Source organism: Saimiri boliviensis, chromosome 6 (genome assembly GCF_048565385.1).
Source record: "Saimiri boliviensis isolate mSaiBol1 chromosome 6, mSaiBol1.pri, whole genome shotgun sequence".
In the NCBI taxonomy this organism is placed as follows: domain Eukaryota; kingdom Metazoa; phylum Chordata; class Mammalia; order Primates; family Cebidae; genus Saimiri; species Saimiri boliviensis.
In genome coordinates this window covers 114,474,422-114,495,987 of record NC_133454.1, presented here as the reverse complement: position 1 = coordinate 114,495,987, position 21,566 = coordinate 114,474,422, and the positions used below count along the sequence as shown (strand labels likewise).

At 39.1% G+C, this 21,566-nt stretch overlaps 1 protein-coding gene across 3 annotated transcripts in view; it reads left to right on the top strand.

The window, feature by feature from the left end:
* CKAP5 (cytoskeleton associated protein 5) overlaps window positions 1-21,566 on the top strand; it is a 114,752-nt gene that overhangs the window by 32,538 nt on the left and 60,648 nt on the right. For all 3 annotated transcript variants that reach the window (XM_010334076.3, XM_074401389.1, XM_074401390.1), the window contains exons 5-13: window positions 4,470-4,641; window positions 5,762-5,894; window positions 6,137-6,237; window positions 7,103-7,216; window positions 12,898-13,002; window positions 15,202-15,291; window positions 15,403-15,567; window positions 16,476-16,604; window positions 19,934-20,116. In XM_010334076.3, the coding sequence (XP_010332378.1) occupies window positions 4,470-4,641; window positions 5,762-5,894; window positions 6,137-6,237; window positions 7,103-7,216; window positions 12,898-13,002; window positions 15,202-15,291; window positions 15,403-15,567; window positions 16,476-16,604; window positions 19,934-20,116 (1,192 nt within the window). The remainder of the gene's footprint in view (window positions 1-4,469; window positions 4,642-5,761; window positions 5,895-6,136; window positions 6,238-7,102; window positions 7,217-12,897; window positions 13,003-15,201; window positions 15,292-15,402; window positions 15,568-16,475; window positions 16,605-19,933; window positions 20,117-21,566) is intronic.

Below are 21,566 nucleotides of genomic sequence, written 5' to 3'. Positions count from 1 at the left end.
TCAGCCTGGGTGAGAGAGCAAGACCCTGTCTCTTTAAAAATAAATAAATATGGCCAGGCACAGTGGCTCACACCTGTAATCCCAGCACTTTGGGAAGCTGAGGCCGGCAGATCATGAGGTCAGGAGTTCGAGACCAGCCTGGCCAACATGGTGAAACCTCATCTCTACTAAAAATAAAAAAAATCAGCTAGACATGGTCACACATGTCTGTTATCCCAGCTACTCCGGAGGCTGAGGCAGGAGAATCACTTGAACCCAGGAGGCAGAGGTCACAGTGAGCTGAGATCACACCACTGCACTATAGCCTGGGTGACAGAGCAAGACTTCATCTCAAAAATAAATAGCTGGGTGTGGTGGCTCACACCTGCATCCCAGCACTTTGGGAGGCTGAGGCAGGCAGATCATGAGGTCAGGAGTTCAAGAGCAACCTGACCAACATGGTGAAACCCCGTCTACTAAAAATACAAAAATTAGCTGGGCGTGATGGCACCCACCTATAATCCCAGCTACTAGGGAGGCTGAGGTAGGAGAGTCACTTGAATCCGTGAGGCAGAGGTTGCAGTGAGCCGAGATTGCCCCACTGCACTCCAGCCTGGGCAACAGAGTGAGACTCTGTCTCGAAAAAATACATACATACATACATACATACATACATACATACATACATACATTTTTTAAATTGGCCTTTGGTGGAAAAGCACTGCCAAAAAAAGTACTGGCCTTTTGTTGAAAAACTCCTCAGGGTATTTAAGCAGCTCGTTTTCTCTTGCTATCCTTAAGTATAGATTGTCGAAGTCTATACTTTGAGATGTTGGCTGAAGATGTAGTTTGTGGACTAAAGCAAACCTTTATTTAGGTGCCTTTTTAGTAAAGTAGAAGCAAATGCTATATACCTTTAAAGAAAAGCACAATGACAGCAAATAGAAAAATAACTTTTATATAATAAGTTATTTTTAACCTTAGACTTTCTTGATGTTTGGCCATGAAATTTTTCATGAATAGGATCTCTTTCAGGAACAAGTGGCTGCAATTTGCTATGAAAATCTTAATTAGACAGATCACTAGTTTGTTCAGATTTGGTAGTTCTTCTAATCTGATATCCTGTCCCCAAGTACTGTCTATATGAGATATTTTAGAAAGCAGCGCTAGTGAAATCCTCAGGGAATGAAGATCATCGAACTCACCTCCTGGCATTAGGTGATCCTGCCTCAGCCTCCCAAAGTGCTTGGATTACAGATGTGAGCCACTGCACCTTGCCTATAATCTTCTACCTTTAAATTAGAAGTTTCTAGTCTGGAGTGCTGTACACTCTGCTTATTTCATTTTTTAGCTAACTGGGAAATTATGGGTAGGAAAATAACAAGTTAGGTATATCCCATGTTTTCCTCACAGATGTTGTTATATAGTCCTGTCCCCATATGGTTCTTTATTTGTCCTGAAGCATTTCGGATTCCATAGGTAGCTCTCTGGGACCCTCAAGAACCTTGAGGCCAAACTGCTCAATTGTGGGTTCCAGCGCTTGCTAAAGCATTGTTAGTGAGAGCTTCAGATGACCAGAAACATTCTGTGGTACCTAAAACAGGCTCCTAGTACCCTTTTGTGTTTTCTATAGTAATGTGTTTATTAGCCTTTAGGTTTTATTTTATTAAAGTGTATATTTTCCATGTAGACTTGCTCCTTTTTTTTTTTTTTTTTTACTTACAGAATTAGGCCAGGATAGAGAAAAAAGAGTCAGATGACACAGTAGTAATATATAGGAAGATTTAAGAAATCTTGGGCCGGGCGCGGTGGCTCAAGCCTGTAATCCCAGCACTTTGGGAGGCCGAGGCGGGTGGATCACGAGGTCGAGAGATCGAGACCATCCTGGTCAACATGGTGAAACCCCGCCTCTACTAAAAAATACAAGAGATTAGCTGGGCATGGTGGCGCTTGCCTGTAATCCCAGCTACTCAGGAAGCTGAGGCAGGAGAATTGCTTGAACCCAGGAGGCGGAGGTTGCGGTGAGCCGAGATCGTGCCATTGCACTCCAGCCTGGGTAACAAGAGCGAAACTCAGTCTCAAAAAAAAAAAAAAAAAAAAAAAAAAAAAAAAAAAAAAAAAAAAAAAAAAAAAAAAAAAAGAAATCTCAAATGTTAGGTTCTTCAGGAACCATGTTAAATATCCCTAAAACAAAATGGTTCAAAATGGTTTATTGCCACTATAATTTATTATTTCTTATTTTTTTTCCTCCTTTTTTTTTTTTTGAAGACAGAGTTTTGCACTTGTTGTGCAGGCTGGAGTACGATGGTGCAATCTTGACTCACTGCAACCTCTGCCTCCCGGGTTAAAGTGAGTCTCGTGCCTCAGCCTCCTTAGTAGCTGGGACTATAGGCATGTGCCACCATGCCCAGCTAATTTTTGTATGATTAGTAGAGACAGGGTTTCTCCATGTTGCTCAGGCTGGTCTCGAACTCCTGAGCTCAGGTAATCCACCTGCCTTGGCCTCCCAGAGTGCTGGGATGACAGGCATGAGCCACCACACCCGGCCTGATTTCTTATTTTTTCTTTAATCTTTTTTTTTTTTTTTGAGGAGGAGTTTTGCTCTTGTTACGTTACCCAGGCTGGAGTGCAATGGCACCATCTCGGCTCACCGCAACCTCCGCCTCCTGGGTTCAGGCAATTCTCCTGCGTCTGCCTCCTTAGTAGTTGGGATTACAGGCACGCGCCACCATGCGCAGCCAATTTTTTGTATTTTTAGCAGAGACGGGGTTTCACCATGTTGACCAGGATGGTCTCGATCTCTTGACCTCGTGATCCACCCGCCTCGGCCTCCCAAAGTGCTGGGATGACAGGCTTGAGCCACCGTGCCCGGCCTCTTTTCTTTAATCTTAAAGATTAGCTGAGCCAAGTTGAAATGTCACTTTTTAATAATATAAAGAACATTTTAAAGGAAATCTTAGAGATTATGTAGGTTATTCTCATGATATTTATAGTTAAACTATATCACATAGCCAGGTACGTTTTTTTTTGAGATGGAATCTTGCTCCGTTGCCTAGGCTGGGGTACAGTGGTGTGATCTCGGCTAACTACAACTTCTGCCTCCTGGGTTCAAGGAATTCTCTGCCTCAGCATCCTGAGTAGCTGGGATTACAGGCACCTGACTAATTTTTGTATTTTTAGTAGAGACAGAGTTTCACCATCTTGGCCAAGCTGGTCTTGAACTCCTGACCTTGTGATCTACCTGCCTCAGCCTTCCAAAGTGCTGAGATTACAGGCATGAGCCACCATGCCCAGCCAAGCCAGATATCTTATTAAAAATCCTTTTCTTATTGCGCCTGCAGTTGCACCTACTCAGGAGGCAGGAAGATTGCTTGAGCCCAGGAGGTGAGGCTGCAGTGAGTTATCATTATGCCACTGTACTCCAGCCTGGGTAACAGAGCTTGAGACCCTATCTCAAAATACTAATAAAATAATAATAATAAAATTAAGGCCAGGAAAAGTGACACATGCCTATATAGTCCCAGCACTTTGGGTCTTGAACTTTTGACCTCAGGTGATCCACCCACCTCAGCCTCCCAAAGTGCTGAAATTATAGGCGTGAGCCACTGCGCTCTGCCAAATATGCGTTTGAAAGGAGTCAAAGTGCAACCGTTTTCCCTAAGAAAACTGAACCAAAGAAAGATTTAAGTTGCCCAGAGTTGTAGCGTGATAGCCACAAAGTCGGGAATGAAATATAAACTGCCGGGATTTGTGATCTATCTAGGTAAATGAATTACTTTAATTATAGGAGCTATTAAAGGTTTATTAAAAGTAGATTTCACTCATCTAAATATTTATAAACTAGTTTGTATTTGTAAGCTTTTAATGTATATACATATGTATTTAAGGTAGTAGCTGGGCATGGTGGCTCACACCTGTAATTGCAGCACTTTGGGAGGCCGAGGAATGTAGATCAACTGAGGTTGGGAGTTCGAGACCAGCCTGGCCAACATGGTGAAACTCCATCTCTACTAAAAATACAAAAATTAGCCAGGTGTGGTGCATGCCTGTAATCCTAGCTACTTGGGAGACTGAGGCAGGAGAATCACTTGGACCAAGGAGGCAGGGGTTGCAGTGAGCCAAGATCACACCATTGCACTCCAGCCTGGACAACAAGCGAAATGCCATCTCAAAAAAAAAAAAAAAAAAAAAAAAAGGTATTATACGTGTTTATTCTTTATAGGTTTTAATCCTAGTCTGTTTACTTAGAAAGTTTGTTTTAAAATGGTTGTATTGTTTTGGACCCTACACATTAAATAATATTCTTGGAAGAACAACACCTAAGTAGGTAAGCAGTTATGAATTCCTTTTCTTTTGTTGCCTTAAAAAAACTGAACTTACATAATTCTTCTAATATATAAATATGGGACTATGTTTGAATGAAGAAAAGCTAATGTTTTACTCAAGTGCATTGCATGTTAACAGTTTTTTCTCCAATTTTTTACTTGTAGTGAATTCGGTTCCAAAATCATCTTGCTTAAGCCAATTATCAAAGTGTTGCCAAAACTCTTTGAGTCTCGAGAGAAGGCTGTTCGAGATGAAGCCAAACTAATTGCTGTGGAGATTTACAGATGGATTCGGGATGCTCTGCGACCCCCATTACAAAATATAAACTCTGTCCAGGTAAGATTAAAAACTTTTCTGGTTGCTTTTGCATAAGGTTCATATGAAAATATTTTCTTCCTATCATTGTTGATATTCTATCCTTAAACATAATTATTTTTCATTCTTAAATTTGAAATAAGTTATTCTGAGCATAGCTTACTTTCTCTCCAATTCTGTTGGGCGGCAGAACTTACTATCTGTGTGAAGTACATTCTTTCTGGCTTTTTATTAGAGTTCGTTTGATGCAAATATATCCGAATTCGTGAACTAATGAGAATGTCTTAAAAAGTGGGACATACTGTTCTTTCTTAATGCTTAGACATACATATTCCTTATAATACATTCAAATAGATTTAACTTACACAGTAAAATAAATATAATTTAAATACATATTTCTTTGGCTGGCATGGTGGTTCCCACTTGTAATCCCAGCATTTTGGCAGGCCCAGGCAGACAGATCACTTGAGCCCAGGAGTTCGAGACGAGCCTGGACAACATGGCAAACCCTGTCTCTACAAATAATATAAAAAAATAGCCAGGCATGGTGTCACAACCTGTAGTCCCACCTGTTTGTGAAACTTAGGTGGGAGGACCACCTGAACCTGGGGAGGTCGAGGCTGCAGTGAGCCAAAATTGAGCTATGGTACTGCAGCCTAGGCAACAGAGTTGAGAACCTGTCTCTCAATGAATGAATGAATGAATCTTTTCTCTGGTAGAGCCACATAAATAAGAAATTGGAAGCCAGGCACAGTGGTTCACACCTGTAATCCCAGCATTTTGGGAGGCTGAAGTGGGAGGATCACCTGAGGTCGGAAGTTCAAGACCAGCCTGGACAACATGGTGAAACCTCATCTCTATTAAAAATACAAAAGTTAGCTAGATGTGGTAGCACATCCCTGTAATCCCAGCCACTTGAGAGGCTGAGGCACAAGAATTACTTGAACCCAGGAGGTGGAGGTTGCACTGAGCCAAGATCATGCCACTGCACTTCAGCCTGGGTGACAGAGTAAGACTCCATCTCCAAAAAAAAAAAAAAAGAAAGAAATTGGGTCCTGATATGTCAATAAATGTAAGTATTAAGTATGTTAACTAATGGTGGAAATGCAGATGTTATTTAAATATTATGTAATATTTGCAGTTGAAAGAACTAGAAGAAGAATGGGTCAAACTGCCAACAAGTGCTCCTAGACCTAGTCGATTTCTTCGTTCCCAACAAGAACTAGAAGCTAAATTGGAACAACAACAGTCTGCTGGTGGAGATGCTGAAGGAGGTAAGCCAATTTTAAACTCTGGTTTCTGCAAAAATTAGCAAGAACTGGAACTGCCACAAGAATCTTGTGTTCATTAGGCATATTTTGCAGGACTGCCTTTAATGAAATATAAGTTGCATGTAGCTTTAATAACTCTGATCCCTTCTCTATTAAAATTTCTTCAGGGTTGTGAAAGGACTGATAACTGATGAGTAAAAAAATTCTAACCATTTTTAAGGTTTGTTTTGTTTTTCTTCTTGAAGGTGGTGATGATGGTGATGAGGTACCACAGATAGATGCTTATGAGCTTTTAGAAGCTGTAGAAATTCTTTCCAAACTTCCCAAAGACTTTTATGACAAAATTGTAAGTAATCGTTAAACTTTCACTTATTTCTTTCAAAATAATTACTTGAATAGAATTAGAGTACTCTGCTGAGTGCTTGCCTGGTGCACCCCCTTCCACTCTGTATCTTCCCTAGCAAAGTGAGTTAGTTGCTTCTTCCTCTTTGCTCTTACACTACTTTGTACACATATGTATTATAGCACTCCAGATCTTCAGATTCCTCCCCTTTCTCCATTTTCTCTATTTCTACTGCCACTACTTTACCCCAAGTTTTCTTGACCTTAGCACTGTGGATATTTTTTGTCAGTTGCCCTATGCATTGATATTTAGCAGCATTTCTGGCTTTTATCCACTAGATGTCAGTAATACTATCCCCCTAAGTCATGACAACCAAAAATGTCTTCAGACATTGCCAGATGTTCCCTAGTAGACAAAATCATTCCCAGTTGAGAAACACAGACTTATCCCAACCACTACTATAGTAGTGGGTTGTTGGTTATGTGATTGTTCTTTTCTGGTACTTTTAATGTCGTCAGTTTAGAAATTCTTCTCCTGTAATTGTTCTAATGTGAGATGGGTGGGCTAGAAATGCTTTCTATTAATGTTTTCTGTTTGATACGTGCTTACTAACATTTGCCTAGAAAATGAGAATGAAACATTTATGGCATTCTGTTTGTTTATTATATTACTTTAGTTATAACATCTTATGAAAATACTTTTTAATATTAACAAAAATTTATGTATGTAACAAAATGTTCTGATTGCCTCCACAGTTTTATAATTTTTTTAAAAAATAATATATCTTTGAATTAGCAGGGTGCAAGAAATAGATTTTTATTCTGCTCTCTTATTTTCTGTTACAAATGACTCATATTGTATCTTGCAGGAGGCAAAAAAATGGCAAGAGAGAAAAGAGGCCCTGGAGGCTGTAGAAGTACTAGTGAAAAACCCCAAACTGGAAGCTGGCGATTATGCAGATTTAGTAAAAGCATTAAAGAAGGTAAATATGAGGACTTTCACATTGGTATTGTAATAACGATCAGGCCTTTGAATTTCTCATCAGTCATCTTTTTAATTACACATACACTACCTCATAAGGAACACTACTGCTGGTGTTTGAATTACCGACATACATTTTTTTTTTTTTTTTTTTTTTTTAAAGACGAGGTTTCACCATATTGGTCAGGCTAGTCTGGAACTCCTGACCTCAGGTGATCCACCCACCTCAGCCTCCCAAAGTGCTGGGATTACAGGCATGAGCCACCGCGCCCGGCTCAGACATTCATTTTTAAAGGATTGTTTTAAATTACTGTTGTGGGTTAGTTTCATTTTCCATCTTTGTTTTTGTTACTTTGACTTTAGGTATGCTATTTGATAGCTTCTGTAAACCTCTAGAAAAAGAGAGTCTTGCTGATCTAGAACTAAATATTCCAGTTTTATAATTCTATAGGATGAGCTATTTAAGTTAGCTCTATTTAATTGGATGAATATTAAACATGAGGATAGCAAATGATTGCACACTACATTGTATCAGTATGTAAAGAGTATGGGATATGTGGTCAGTTTTGAAGCAGGCAAGTATAAAGTAAGAGATAAACATTTTTAGAAAATACTCTTGGTGTTGCTTAGGTCCAGGCAAGTTGAATGCTGCTGGTGGACACTTTTTATGAAATAACTTGTTATGAAATCTGTAAGTACAGATCAAACACAGTGGGTATGATTATAATGCTAAGAACAAACTCTGAAAACATCTTGAATACAGCAAGAATGAAAACTTTGTTTTGTTTGCTTTCTCAGTCTGAAATTGCAGAGGATTAGAATGGTGAGGTGAGGAAGTTGATCTTTAATTATATGCACATGGAAGTATAGTGATTCTCATTACTCGTAGTAGTTATTTTCTATTAAGCCACTGACAACAGTAAATTAGTGAATATTGAATCATTGCTTCTAAGAGAAATACAGTGTTAGGATTCTGCAACCCTTTGGTCACAACATTTCCATAAATCAATAAATATCTTTGTTTTGTTCTGTTTGGAGATACCATATTTAATGTATGTTGTTGATTCATTCACATTGAACTCTTAGCCAACAGCATTATAACTCATGCTTGAACAAACCTTTTCCTAACATGCATATTTTCTCCATAAGGCACATCAGAGCCTTTTTGCGTTTAGGAATATTAGACAGCATTTCAGCACTACACTTAGGAGCCATTTTAAACAACAAAAGCACCAACAAAAAACACAAAAATGCAAAAACATGGCACTGAATAAACCATGAAAAAGACACTTTTTTATAGTGTAAGAGCCAAAAGCAAGAAGGCAGAATGTTATCTTGTCGACCTCAGCTGGAAATGTGCACAGTAGACCACACAAAATGTTCACAGCTTTGTACTTGACGGTGAATGACTGGGAAAGTACCATGAGTGTTGATTTTGAGATTATAAGTAGGTTTTAGCAAATATGGATTCATGAATAACGAGGATCAACTGTATATTTTAGTAGTTAACCCTCCTAGGCTTTCCTTCATTGGAACTTGGAGGCAGAGATAAGATTTGTGAAATCTTTGTTCAGTCGTCAATTTTACATCTTGAAGAACCACACTTGTGTAAAATAAAAGAGAATTGCCCTAGGGGAAAGAGTTTTACTGACCTGGAACCTGAGAGAAAAGAATGGGAAGGAGAATAGGAGAGGGCATCGAGACAGGGAAAGTCAGATTCCAGTGGCATATGAAGAAAGCTACAGATTCTCTGTCAGTTCTTCCAGCATGTGATTATTATTAGAAATCTTAATGCTCTGGCACTGAATTTCCGATGTGTCAAAGAAAATCTTTTCTTTTTTTTTTTTTATCATTAATGTTACATGTTTTCTACATGTATTTTCTAAGGATATTAGCTTCCCACAAAAAGACAGTTCTGTGATTTCCATTGGTATTATGAATGTAAATATAATCTCTTGCTGTATTATATAAAGAGAGAACATCATGGATTTTATATTTGAGTAGACCCTTTGAGCCATATAAAAATACTGATGTCCAAATTTCGTCCCAGATTCATTGAACTAGAATTTGTTGGAACGGGCTCTGACATGTTTTTGACGTCCATTTCTAGAATATATATTTAAATGCTAAATATAAAGTCTAGCATCGAAATCAAATCTGAGAGGCATTTTGGTAAGGAAAATAATCAGAACATTTATGAATGCCAATAGTAAAAAATAAATAAATAAATAAAATGGCAATAGTGATTTCAATATAGAAATGAATGAAAAATTTTTTTCTCCATAGACTTATAGTAATGAGAGATTTTTTTTTTTTCCTTGAAATGGAGTCTTGTTCTGTCACCTAGGCTGGAGTGCAATGGAGCGATCTCAGCTCACCGCAACCTCTGCCTCCCAGGTTTAAGCAGTTCTCTGCCTCAGCCTCCTGAGTAGCTGGGATTACAGGAACCTGCCACCACACCAGGCTAATTTTGTGTTTTTAGTAGAGACGGGTTTCACCATGTTGGCCAGGCTGCTCGTGAACTCCTGACTTTGTGATCCACGTGCCTTGGCCTCCCAAAGTGCTGGTATTACAGGCGTGAGACACCACGCCTGGCCCAGTAATGAGAGATTTAACAAAATGTTTATTAGGCCCTTGATCTCATCCTCTCATAAGGAAAGTGGACTAACCATAACACAAGTTTAGAAGGGAGAACATGCTTTAGATAGTGATTTCAGTACAGAAATAAATGGAAAATATTTTTCTCCACAGACTTATAATAATTAGAGATTTAAGAAAATGTTTATTAGGACCCTGATCTCATCCTCTCATAAGGAGAGTGGACTAACCATAATACAAGTTTAGAAGGAGAACATGCTTTAGAATAGTGATTTCAATACAGAAATGAATGGAAATTTTTTTTCTTCATAGACTTATAATAATTAGAGATTAACAAAATGTTTTTTAGGACCCTGATCTCATTCTCTTTTAAGGAAAGTGGACATACCATAACACAAGTTTAGAAGGAGAATGTGCTTTACTTAATAAAAGGAGCAAAAGCTTTGGAGTCAAAATTGACCTGAATTTGAATCACACATCATTACTATTTGCTAACTACCTGATCTTAAGCACATTAATCTCTAATTTTAGAGATTTTAGAATCTGGCTGGGTGCAATAGCTCACACCTGTAATCCCAACACTTTGGAAGGCCGATGTGGGCTGATTGCTTGAGTCCAGGAGTTTGAGACCAGCCTGGGCAACATGAAGAAAACCCTCTTTCTATAAAAAATAGAAATATTAGCAGATGTGGTAGCACTTGCCTTTTGTCTTAGCTACTCAAGAGGCTGAGGTAGGAGGATTGCTTGAACCTGGGGGGCGAGGTTGCATGCAGTGAACTGAGATCAAGCCAGACCCTGTCTCAAAAAAACAAACAAAAATCTTTTGAAATCTGCAGTTTTTGTTGTTGTTTTTTGTTTGTTTGTTTTTGTTTTGTTTTGTTTTTGAGACAGGGTCTCGCTCTGTCACCCAGGGTGGAGCACAGTGGTGCGATCTCAGCTCACTTCAACTTTTGCCTCCCGGGTTCAAGCAGTCCTACCTCAGCCTCCTAAGTACGTGGGACTATAGGCACATGCCACCATGCCTGGCTCATTTTTCTATTTTTGGTAGAGACAGGGTTTTGCCATGTTGCCCAGGCTGGTCTTGAACTCCTGGGCTGAAGCAATCCTCGCTCCTGAGCCTCCTAAAGTCTTGAGATTATGAGCGTGAACTACCACACCTTGCTGCAAATCCTCAAAGTTGAAATAATAATAATGCTACCTCATTGGGTTTGGGCGAAAATTAAATTTAAGAAGGATTATAAAGTGCCTACAAAATTGTGGTGCCTAATTCGTTTTTTTAATAAGTGTTAGTTTCTTAATCCTTATTCTTCAGCACTTAAGGAGTGCGTATAAGTGCCAAGTAGAATTTGCATGCTACAAGTTAGGATTTGTTTAATACAGAGAATCTAGAATAAAGCATTCTGCTTGTGGAACATCAGCTTGTAGGGACAAGATAAAATTCAAAGTAGATTGGAGGCATTACTCCTACTGGGAAAAGAGTGAAAAAACAAGAGTTTGGGGGCATTTATAAATAAAGCAGCTTTCTTTTTTCTTTTTTTGTGACAAAAGTGTGCTTTGCCACCGAGGCTGGAGTGTAGTGGCGCTATCTTGCAACTCCAAGATCACTGCAACCTCTACCTCCCAGGTTCAAGTGATCCTTTTGCCTCAGCCTCTCAAGTACCTGGGACTACAGGCATGCACCATCAGTTAATTTTTGTATAATAAAGCAGCTTTTTTGTTTGTGTGTTTGTTTAAGACGGAGTCTTGCTCTGTCGCCCAGCCTAGAGTGTGGTGGCATGTCTTGATTCACTGCAACTCCACCTCCCTGGTTCAAGCAATTTTCCTGCCTCAGCCTCCTGAGTAGCTGGCATTACGGGTGCATGTCACCATGCCTGGCCACATTTTTTGTATTTTTAGCAGAGACAGGATTTCACAATGTTGGCCAGACTGGTATCGAACTCCTGACTTCAGGCAGTCAGCCCATCTTGGCCTCCCAAAGTGCTGGGATTACAGGCATGAGCCACCACGCCGGGCTATAAAGCATCTTTTTAACACCAACTGATTGGGCAGTGCACCACAGTAAAATCTTACCAGGAAGGAACCCAGTCATAGTCACTATCTTGTTGAATTAACATAGATACAGCTACTACCCCTAAGTTTAGATAAGTGCTTGGCTGTGTGGGGTGTGTCATAGGAGGGCAGTAGTATAAACAGTGCTAAAGGAGAATCTACTCAGACTTCGAATCCAAGCTTAACAATCATTAGGTGACTGAAGTGACAGCCTAAAGGCCAGAAGCTCCCTCAGAAGAATAGTTGCAGTAGCATTCCCAATTTCAAGTCCCCATGGACTTCCTGAAAGTATCTGTAGCAGTTTCTACTGGTGCTTCTTGGTTATGAATATTAGAGCTGTTGCCCTGTGGTGTCTTTCAGAGATACATTATCTTTTCATTTTCCTTGTCCCGAAACAAAGCCAGCAGACCTCTGGCTTCTCTGCCATTGTCAGGGTCACTTCCTGCACAGTTGGAACAGTGCCGACAGCCCAGATAGTGAGTAATTCGATGTTGTGGTTTTATCTATGTTTTGTTATTGGAACTTTAAAAGAGAAGACTAAACATAATGAAGGGAAGCTCCCAAATTCTGTACAGTGAAAGAATTTTTCCTCTCTTGTAGGAAATAAAATTGGTCATATATTAGCATAAGAGCTTTCAGAGTAGTTGTTGTTTTTTCTTTTCTTTTTTTTGAGACAGAGTCTTCCTCTTTCTCCCAGGCTGGAATGCAATGGCACAATCTCAGCTCACTGTACCTCTGCCTCCTAGGTTCAAGCGATTCTTCTACCTCAGCCTCCCAAGTAGCTAGGATTATAAGCACCCACCACCATGTCTGGCTAATTTTTGTGTTTTTAGTAGAAACAGGTCGTTTTACCAAGTTGGTCAGGCTGGTCTCAAACTCCTGACCTCAGGTGATCCACCTGCCTCAGCTTCCCAAAGTGCTGAGATTACAGGTGTGAGCCACTGCACCTGGCCTCTGAGTTTTTTGAGAATAAAATTTGAATACCCTTCTACAAGGCTTTGACTATTTTGTTTTCCTTTTTTTCCCCGTTTGTAGGTTGTTGGAAAGGACACCAATGTCATGTTGGTGGCTTTGGCAGCAAAATGTCTTACTGGCCTGGCTGTTGGGCTAAGGAAGAAATTTGGACAGTATGCAGGACATGTAAGTAACACTCCTTTTTAGATACAGAACAACAAAGTTTATCAAAAATGGCAAACCTAGTTTGCTCTATGCTTTAAAACAACTCCTTGGCATAGATGTGCACATATTGTACAAAGTAAATTTCTCTGTTTCATTAATATTCAGCATAGATTCTTATAAATTTCAGTAGATGTCAGTTATAACAAAATTTATAGGCCTTATGTAGAAAGTCAGGCACTAGGCCTAATAAAGTACTTAGTTGAGTTGATTTATTTGCTAATTCCTTATTTACTTATTAGTATCTTGCTTTGTTCTTACAACATTATACACATTACAACAAGATAAAACTTGTAATGACCAGGACCAGAATGAAAACGAGAGTAGGAAAGGCAATATAAAACTATGAATGTAAAACTGTGAGGTTAACTTATAAAATGTGTTTTATAGTGTTTTCCTATTTTAATATATAATTTACTTATATATTTGAGACATTTTATATAGATTACAATGTTATATATTTTATATAGGTGATGTCTGTTTAACTTATTCAAAGAAAATCTGACTGGAAACATTTGTTGACTATACTATTAGTTTAAGTTTGTTTCCAATCAAATTTGGTAATAATTTTAATTAATTAAGATATTTTCTTTAACTGGCATGTGTCAGTGGCCTCTAAATCTGGTCTGAATTACTAAGAATGGTTCAGCATCCTAAAAATTAACCCTATTGATCTTTAGAGTTTAGCTTGCTAGCTACTTTTATCATTTGATTCCCTAGGTTGACTTAGAAATTTCCAATAGTCCCTAGTCATGTGTCCATTTTATGTTATGAAGCTAATATTTAGCCTCACATGAGCTATGGTATTTGGAGCTTGCTTACTCATAGCATTAAAAATAATCTCAGAGAACTTAATTGAAGAAAAAGAAGACACTACCAAATAAAAATAAATCATGACTGGCTTATTACTAGGGAAATAAAAATAAGAGTCTATAAAACCCTAGACATGTAAATCATAAATTGAAACAAATTTAAAATCAATATTTTTATACCAATCAATATATAATATCTATGTGTATATGCCATTGGTTTATTAACTAGCTTTCAGTCAGGTTTGTGTTACTTAGTAGGATGTTACACTTTTGTATTGGGAATAATTTTTCAAGATAGAGAACAATTTTTTTTCCTAAACCACTTAAATATCAGTCCAGAGAATATATATATATATTTTTTTTTTGAGACAGGGTCTCACTTTGTCACCCAGGCTGGAGTGCAGTGGCACCATCTCTGCTCACTGCAGCCTTAACCTCCTAGTCTCAGGTGATCCTCCCAGCTCAGTCTCCCAAGTAGCTGGGACTTCAGGCACACCCCACCATGTTGACTATTCGCATTTTTGGTAGAGATGGGGTTTTGCCATCTTACCCAGGCTGGTCTCAGACTCCTGGTTCAAGCCATCTCCTGCCTCAGCCTCCCAAAGTGCTAGGATTACAAGCTTGTGCCACCACACCCAGCCTAAAATCCATTTTAATTTACCAAATTCTGGTTGGATGATTACCTGGCTTTCCAATTTGAGTTCTGATTATGCCTTTGTTTCACTTTGTTGTGCTGGTTAAAGAATGTCTCCATTAGGCTGGCACGGTGGCTCACTCCTGTAATCCCAGTACTTTGGGAGGCCAAGGCGGGCGGATCACGAGGTCAGGAGATTGAGACCATCCTGGCTAACATGGTGAAACCCTGTCTCTACTAAAGAAAATACAGAAAAAATTAGCTGGGCATGGTGGTGCGTGCCTGTAATCCCAGCTAATCAGGAGGCTGAGCCAGGAGAATTGCCTGAACCCAGGAGGCGGAGGTTGCGGTGAGCCAAGATCGTGCCATTGCACTCCAGCCTGGGTAACAAGAGCGAAACTCCGTCTCAAAAAAAAAAAAAAAAGTAGCTGGGACCACAGGCACACATCACCACACCTGACTAATTTTGTTTTAGTAGAGACAGGGTCTCACTCTGTTGCCCAGGCTGTCTTGAACTCCTGGCCTCAAGCAAGCCACTTGCCTCAGCGTCCCAAAGTGCTGGGATTTCAGGCATGAGTCTCTGTGCCCAGTTTGTGACTGTTTTTTTTTTTTTAACTTAGCATACTATTTTAAGATTCAGCTATGTACTAACATATTCCTTTTTGTACATCATTCCTTTTTGTTGCTGAATAATGTTCTAGCCATTCACTTTTACAGGTTGTGCCAACCATTTTGGAGAAATTCAAAGAGAAGAAACCTCAAGTGGTACAAGCCCTGCAGGAGGCAATTGATGCAATCTTCCTTACTGTAAGTTGACTGTATGAGTTTGTAGTTATCTGAAGTAAATTTTGTTAATATAATATTTTTATTGTTCTTTACAATTGAGAAAAGCTCATTAACCACATTTTCTTTCCAAAGACCACACTACAGAACATCAGTGAGGATGTTTTAGCAGTAATGGATAATAAAAATCCAACCATCAAGCAGCAGACATCTCTTTTTATTGCAAGAAGTTTCCGCCACTGCACTGCTTCTACCCTGCCAAAGAGCTTGCTAAAGCCCTTTTGTGCTGCGCTACTTAAGGTATAGACTCTCTTTGAAATTGGGAGAATATTTTATACCTAGGCAAGATATTTTCCTCCTAATTATGTACAGTAAGTACTTGACTTTCAGACTACAGAGGTTATGACCTTTTGATCATAGAGGAGCAGACCCTTTACAGCTTAGAAACTGAATCCAAATTCTCCTAACTATGTTACTCTTGAAAGAAAGCACAAGTTAGTGTTATGATTCCATTAACTGTTAAACATTTTGATTCTTACTTGGCCGGTATACTAGTGTTCAGCTGGATCTGGCCAAGCATAGATATCAAATATGAAGTATTTGAAGATCATTTAGGAGTGAATCATTTTAGATAGAGGGTAAGAGAAAAAGGAAGCACTTATTTGCTAAATGGAATACCAAGGGTTTCCTTAACCCAGATGGAGATGGAGTCTAGCTCTGTCACTCAGGCTGGAGTGTGGTGGCATGATCTCGGCTCACTGCAACCTCCGCCTCCCAGGCTCAAGTGATTCTCCTGCCTCAGCCTCCTGAGTAGCTGGGATAACAGGCGCCTGCCACCATGCCTGGCTAGTTTTTGTATTTTAGTAGAGAGTGGTTTTCACCATGTTGGAAAGGCTGGTCTTGAACTCCTGACCTCAGCCTCAGCCTCAGCCTCCCAAAGTGCTGGGATTACAGGCATGAGTCATCGTGCCAGGTGAAAATTCAAAGAATTTTTGAAAGAGTAACTGTCAATTGGCATATGGAAAGCTACACTTAGCTTAGTAAATTGTAAGAAGCAAATTCTTTATGCAGCAGCCATCAATCTGAATTAAAGTGGGTAATGCCAATTAAATAAATAAATAATAAAACAAGCAAACAATAAATAAATAAAGTGAGTAATACGTAAAATACCTTACATTAATATGATTTTGCTTACTTCTGGATTATAGCACATCAATGATTCTGCTCCTGAAGTCAGAGATGCCGCATTCGAAGCATTGGGTACTGCTTTGAAGGTGGTTGGTGAGAAAGCAGTAAACCCATTCTTAGCTGACGTGGACAAACTCAAGCTTGATAAGGTAGGTTAGTTAGTAATGGATTGTACTGAAATTCGACAACAGTCCTGTCTCTTTGCATCATGGCTTTGTCTCGTAGCAATTAGAGAGTACTGGTATTCTTTTGATCAGTATTTTTTGATTTTTAAAAAAATTGCCATTTATAGAAGGAAAGAAATGCATAATTGAAACAAGTTGTGGAGGATGCTCTCTACTACTTTGGTCTTAATTTTGTCTGTTCTGTTTTATTAAGGAAAAAAAAAATACTGACTTCACCTCAGTAAATGTATTTCATTCTCCACTGGTAGCTCAGACCTAGAGTTTAAAAACACAGCTTTTGAAATTTAAGTTTCATTCTAGGCTATGATGGTGATAGTAGTAGAAATATCTTTCAAATTATAAGCAAAAAAATGCTGAGTGGCCAATCTGTAGAGAAGGCAGAAGCAGTTCTGTGAGATAAATTTACTTCTAAAATCCTGAAAATTACCTTTCTATATGTGAAGGCTTCCATTAAAAAATGTGCTTGTTTTAAGTATATTGTATTTCTAACTTGTAAAGAAATAAAATGGGGAGAGATCCAAGATGGCTGATCACTAGCAGCTCGGGATTGTAGCTCCCAGTGAAAGCGCAAAGACCGAGAGGACACCACACCTTCACATGAATTCTTGTTGCTCACGCACCAGGAGATTCCCAGCGGAGGAGCCCCACGGGTCGCCAGCACGACTCTTGTAACCAGTGAGGCAGTTTTGCTGGCGCCTCGAAGCGTCGGTTCTTGGTGCAGATTCAGAAAAGAAAGCACCATCAATCTTAATGCCGCTGATTTAGTCGGTGCAGTGGGTTGCTCAGATTTCGGCGCTGAGAATCAGTAAGTTGGACGTCCACTCAGAAACCCAATTACAAAGACGGTAATTATAAAGACCACAGATGGATAAATCTACAACGAAGGGAAGAAAACAGCCAAAAAAGGCTGAGAATATCCAAGATCAGAACGCCTCTCCCTCAGCAGGGGATCACAGTTCCTCATCAGCAACGAAACAAGGCTTGATGGAGAACGAGTGTGTTCCAATTACAGAAGCAGGCTTCAAAATGTGGATAATAAGAAACTTCTGTGAATTAAAAGAACTTGTTCTAATCCAATCCAAAGAAACTAAGAACTTTGAAAAAAGGTTTGACGAAATGTTAACAAGAATACACAATTTAGAGAGGAATATAAGTGAATTGATGGAGTTGAAAAACACAATACAAGAACTACGTGAAGTATGCACAAGTTTTAACAGCCAAATTGATCAAGCAGAAGAAAGGATATCAGAGGTCGAAGACCAACTCAATCAAATAAAACAAGAAGACAAGATTAGAGAAAAAAGGATAAAAAGAAACGAGCAAAGTCTCCAAGAAATATGGGACTATGTGAAAAGACCTAATCTACGCTTGATAGGTGTACCTGAATGTGACGAAGAGAATGAATCCAAGATGGAAAATATGCTTCAGGATATTATTCAGGAAAATTTTCCCAACCTAGTAAGGCAGGATAATATTCAACTCCAGGTAATACAGAGAACACCACAAAGATATTCCTCAAGAAGAGCAACTCCAAGACACAATTGTCAGATTCACCAGGGTTGAAATGAAGGAGAAAATACTAAGGGCAGCCAGAGAGAAAGGTCAGGTTACCCACAAAGGGAAGCCTATCAGACTTACAGCAGATCTCTCAGCAGAAACCCTACAAGCCAGAAGAGAGTGGGGACCAATATTCAACATCCTTAAAGAAAAGAACTTTCAACCAAGAATTTCACATCCAGCCAAACTAAGCTTCATAAGTGAAGGAAAAATAAAGTTTTTTGTGAACAAACAAGCACTCAGAGATTTCATCACCACCAGGCCTGCTTTACAAGAGCTTCTGAAAGAACCACTACACATAGAAAGGAACAAACAGTATCAGCCTTTCTAAAAAATACCAAAAAGCAAAGAGCATCAATATAATGAAGAATTTACATAAATTAATGGGCAAAATAGCCAGCTAATATTAAATGGTAGTATTAAACTCACATATATCTTTATTAATTCTAAATTTAAATTGACTAAATCCCCCAATCCAAAGACAGACAGGCAATTTGGATAAAAAACTAAAACCCATTGGTATGCTGCATGCAGACCCATCTCACATTCAAGGATACACAAAGACTCAAAACAAGGGATGGAGAAAGATTTACCAACCAAACAGAGAGCTAAAATAAATAAATGAAAAGCAGAAGTTACAATTTTTGCCTCTGTTAAAATAGTCGTTAAAGCAACAAAGATCAAAAGAAGCAAAGAAGGACATTCTATAATGATAAAAGGATCAATGCAACAACAAGAAGAGCTAAAGATCCTAAATATATACGCATCCAATACAGGAATACCCAGACATACAAGACTAATAAAGAGACTTAGACTCCCACACAACAAGAGTGGGAGACTTCAACATTAATATTAGACAGATCAATGAGACAGAAAATTAACAACGATATCCAGGACTTGAACTCAGATCTGGAACAAGTAAATGTAATTAACATTTATAGAACTCTCCACTTTAAATACACAAAATATTCACTCTTATCAGTACCACATCATATCATCTTAGAAGTTTAAACGAAATGTTGGTTGGCTCCTTGTTTGTTATTCTTTTCCCTCATTTTCTTTCATGTCTCCATTATTAAGGACAATTACAGGCATACCCATATTTAGACTACATCCTAGCCCGGGCAGTAAAGCAATACCCCCATTCTCTCTCCCTCTCCCTCTTTCTCTTTCTTCCTCTTCTTTATTCTTTTTCTTACTATTCTTTTTTTCTTTAAAAAAAGAGAAAGAAATAAAATGTAAGATTAATAGCTTACATATGCCTATCTACTGCCAAGAAAGTGTGGATAATTTATCTTTGTTGAGAAGGAAATGTTTTCTCTGAATTTTTTTTTTTTTTTTTTTTTTTTGTGACAACGGAGTCTTACTTTGTCGCCCAGGCTGGATTGCAGTGGCAGAATCTCAGCTCACTGCAACCTCTGCCTCCTGGGTTCAAACGATTCTTGTGCCTCAGTCTCCCAAGTAGCTGGGTTATAGGTACCCACCACCATGCCCAGCTAATTTTTTTGTATTTTTAGTAGAGGCAGGGTTTTACCAGGTAGGCCAGGCTGGTCTCAAACCTCTGACCTCAAGTGATCCACCCACCTCGGCCTCCCAAAGTGTTGGGATTACAGGCATGAACCACCTCGCCTGGCCATTTCTCTGAATTCATATGTGTAGTTTAGAAATGTAGTAATGTAGTGGTTGTGTTTTTCAAAGTTGAGCTTACTGATATTCATCTCACTTTCACTCTCCAGATCAAAGAATGTTCAGAAAAGGTAGAACTGATACATGGTAAGAAATCTGGACTAGCTGCTGATAAGAAGGAATTCAAACCTGTGCCTGGAAGGACTGCTGCTTCAGGAGCTGCAGGAGATAAGGACACAAAGGACATTTCCGCACCCAAACCAGGACCTCTAAAAAAGGCACCTGCTGCTAAGGTTAATAGATGATTTAAAAATAGAATTTAGTAAGGAAGGGTCCAAGTCTCAGGTTCATGGCTGTTCCTCTAAAATTATTTCGTTTGAGAAATGAATTCATTGGCCACATTGAAAATACAGCAGAAAATCTGTTAATGAAGATCGGATATTCTAGCAATAAATTTGGTTATTTGAAGAATTTGATAGAGATCAAAATGGTAGCAAAGGTATGGAAGTGTGTTTTGTCAATTTAACATAAAATTTACTGTCTTAACTATTTCTAATACGCAGTTCAGTAATACTAAATGTGTTTATAATGTTGCACAATGTTGCCACTATCCATTGCAGTAATGCTTTTCTTGTTTTAACACTGAGACTCTATTATAATCATTTAAATTACCTCCCATTCTTACCCGCTCCTATCCCCTTTTTTCTGCTTCTGTGAATTTGACTACTTTGTTTCTATTTTTTGTATTTTTTTAGAGACAAGGTCTTGCTCTATTGTCCCATCTGGAGGGGAGTGGTGCAATTATAGCTCACTGCAACTTGGAACTCCCAGGATGAAGTGGTCCTCCCCGTTCAGCCTCCCAAGTAGCTAGAACTATGGGGACTTGCCACCATACCCAGCTGAATTTTAAATTTTTTTTATAGAGACAGTGCCCTGCTGTGTTGTCCAAACTAGTCTTAAACTCCTGGCCACAGGCGATACTCCTGCCTTGACCTCCCAAAGTGCTGGGTACAGACTCAGAAGTGGAATTGTTGGATCATACGATAATTCTATGTTTAGTTTTTTAAGGAGCCACCGCTCTGTTTTTTTTTTGTAACACCTATACACCATTTTACGTTTCTACTAATAGTGCACAAGGGTTCTAATTTCTTTATATCCTTGCTAATAACTCCACATCCTTGCTAATGGGTGTGAGGTGGTATGGTAGTTTTGATTTGCATTTCCCAGATGATTAGTGTTGTTGAGCATTTTTTGTTTTTAATTTTAATTTTGATTTTTGAGACGAGGTCTCGCTATGTCTCCCAGACTGGAGTGCAGCGGTGCAATCATAGCTCACTGAAACCTCAAACTCCTAGGCTCAGGTAATCCTCCCAAACTGCTGAGGTTACAGGCATGAGCCACTGAACCTGGCTTTGAGTATATTTTCATGTGCAGTTGGCAATCTGTAGATCTTCTTTAGAAAAATATTTACTCAAGTCCTTTGCCCATTTTTGAATTGGGTTGTTTTGAGAGGTCTCACTCTGTTGCCCTGGCTGGAGTGCAGTGGCACAATCAGCCTACCTTTCAGGCGCAAGCAATCCTCCTACCCCAGCCTTTCAAGTAGCTGGGACCACAGGCATGTGCCACCACACACAGCTGATTTTTTATTTTTAAATTTTTTTATAGAGACAGGGGTTTCACTGTGTTGCCCAGGCTGGTCTCAAACTCCTAGGCTCAGTGAATCCTCCCGCCTTGGCCTCCCAA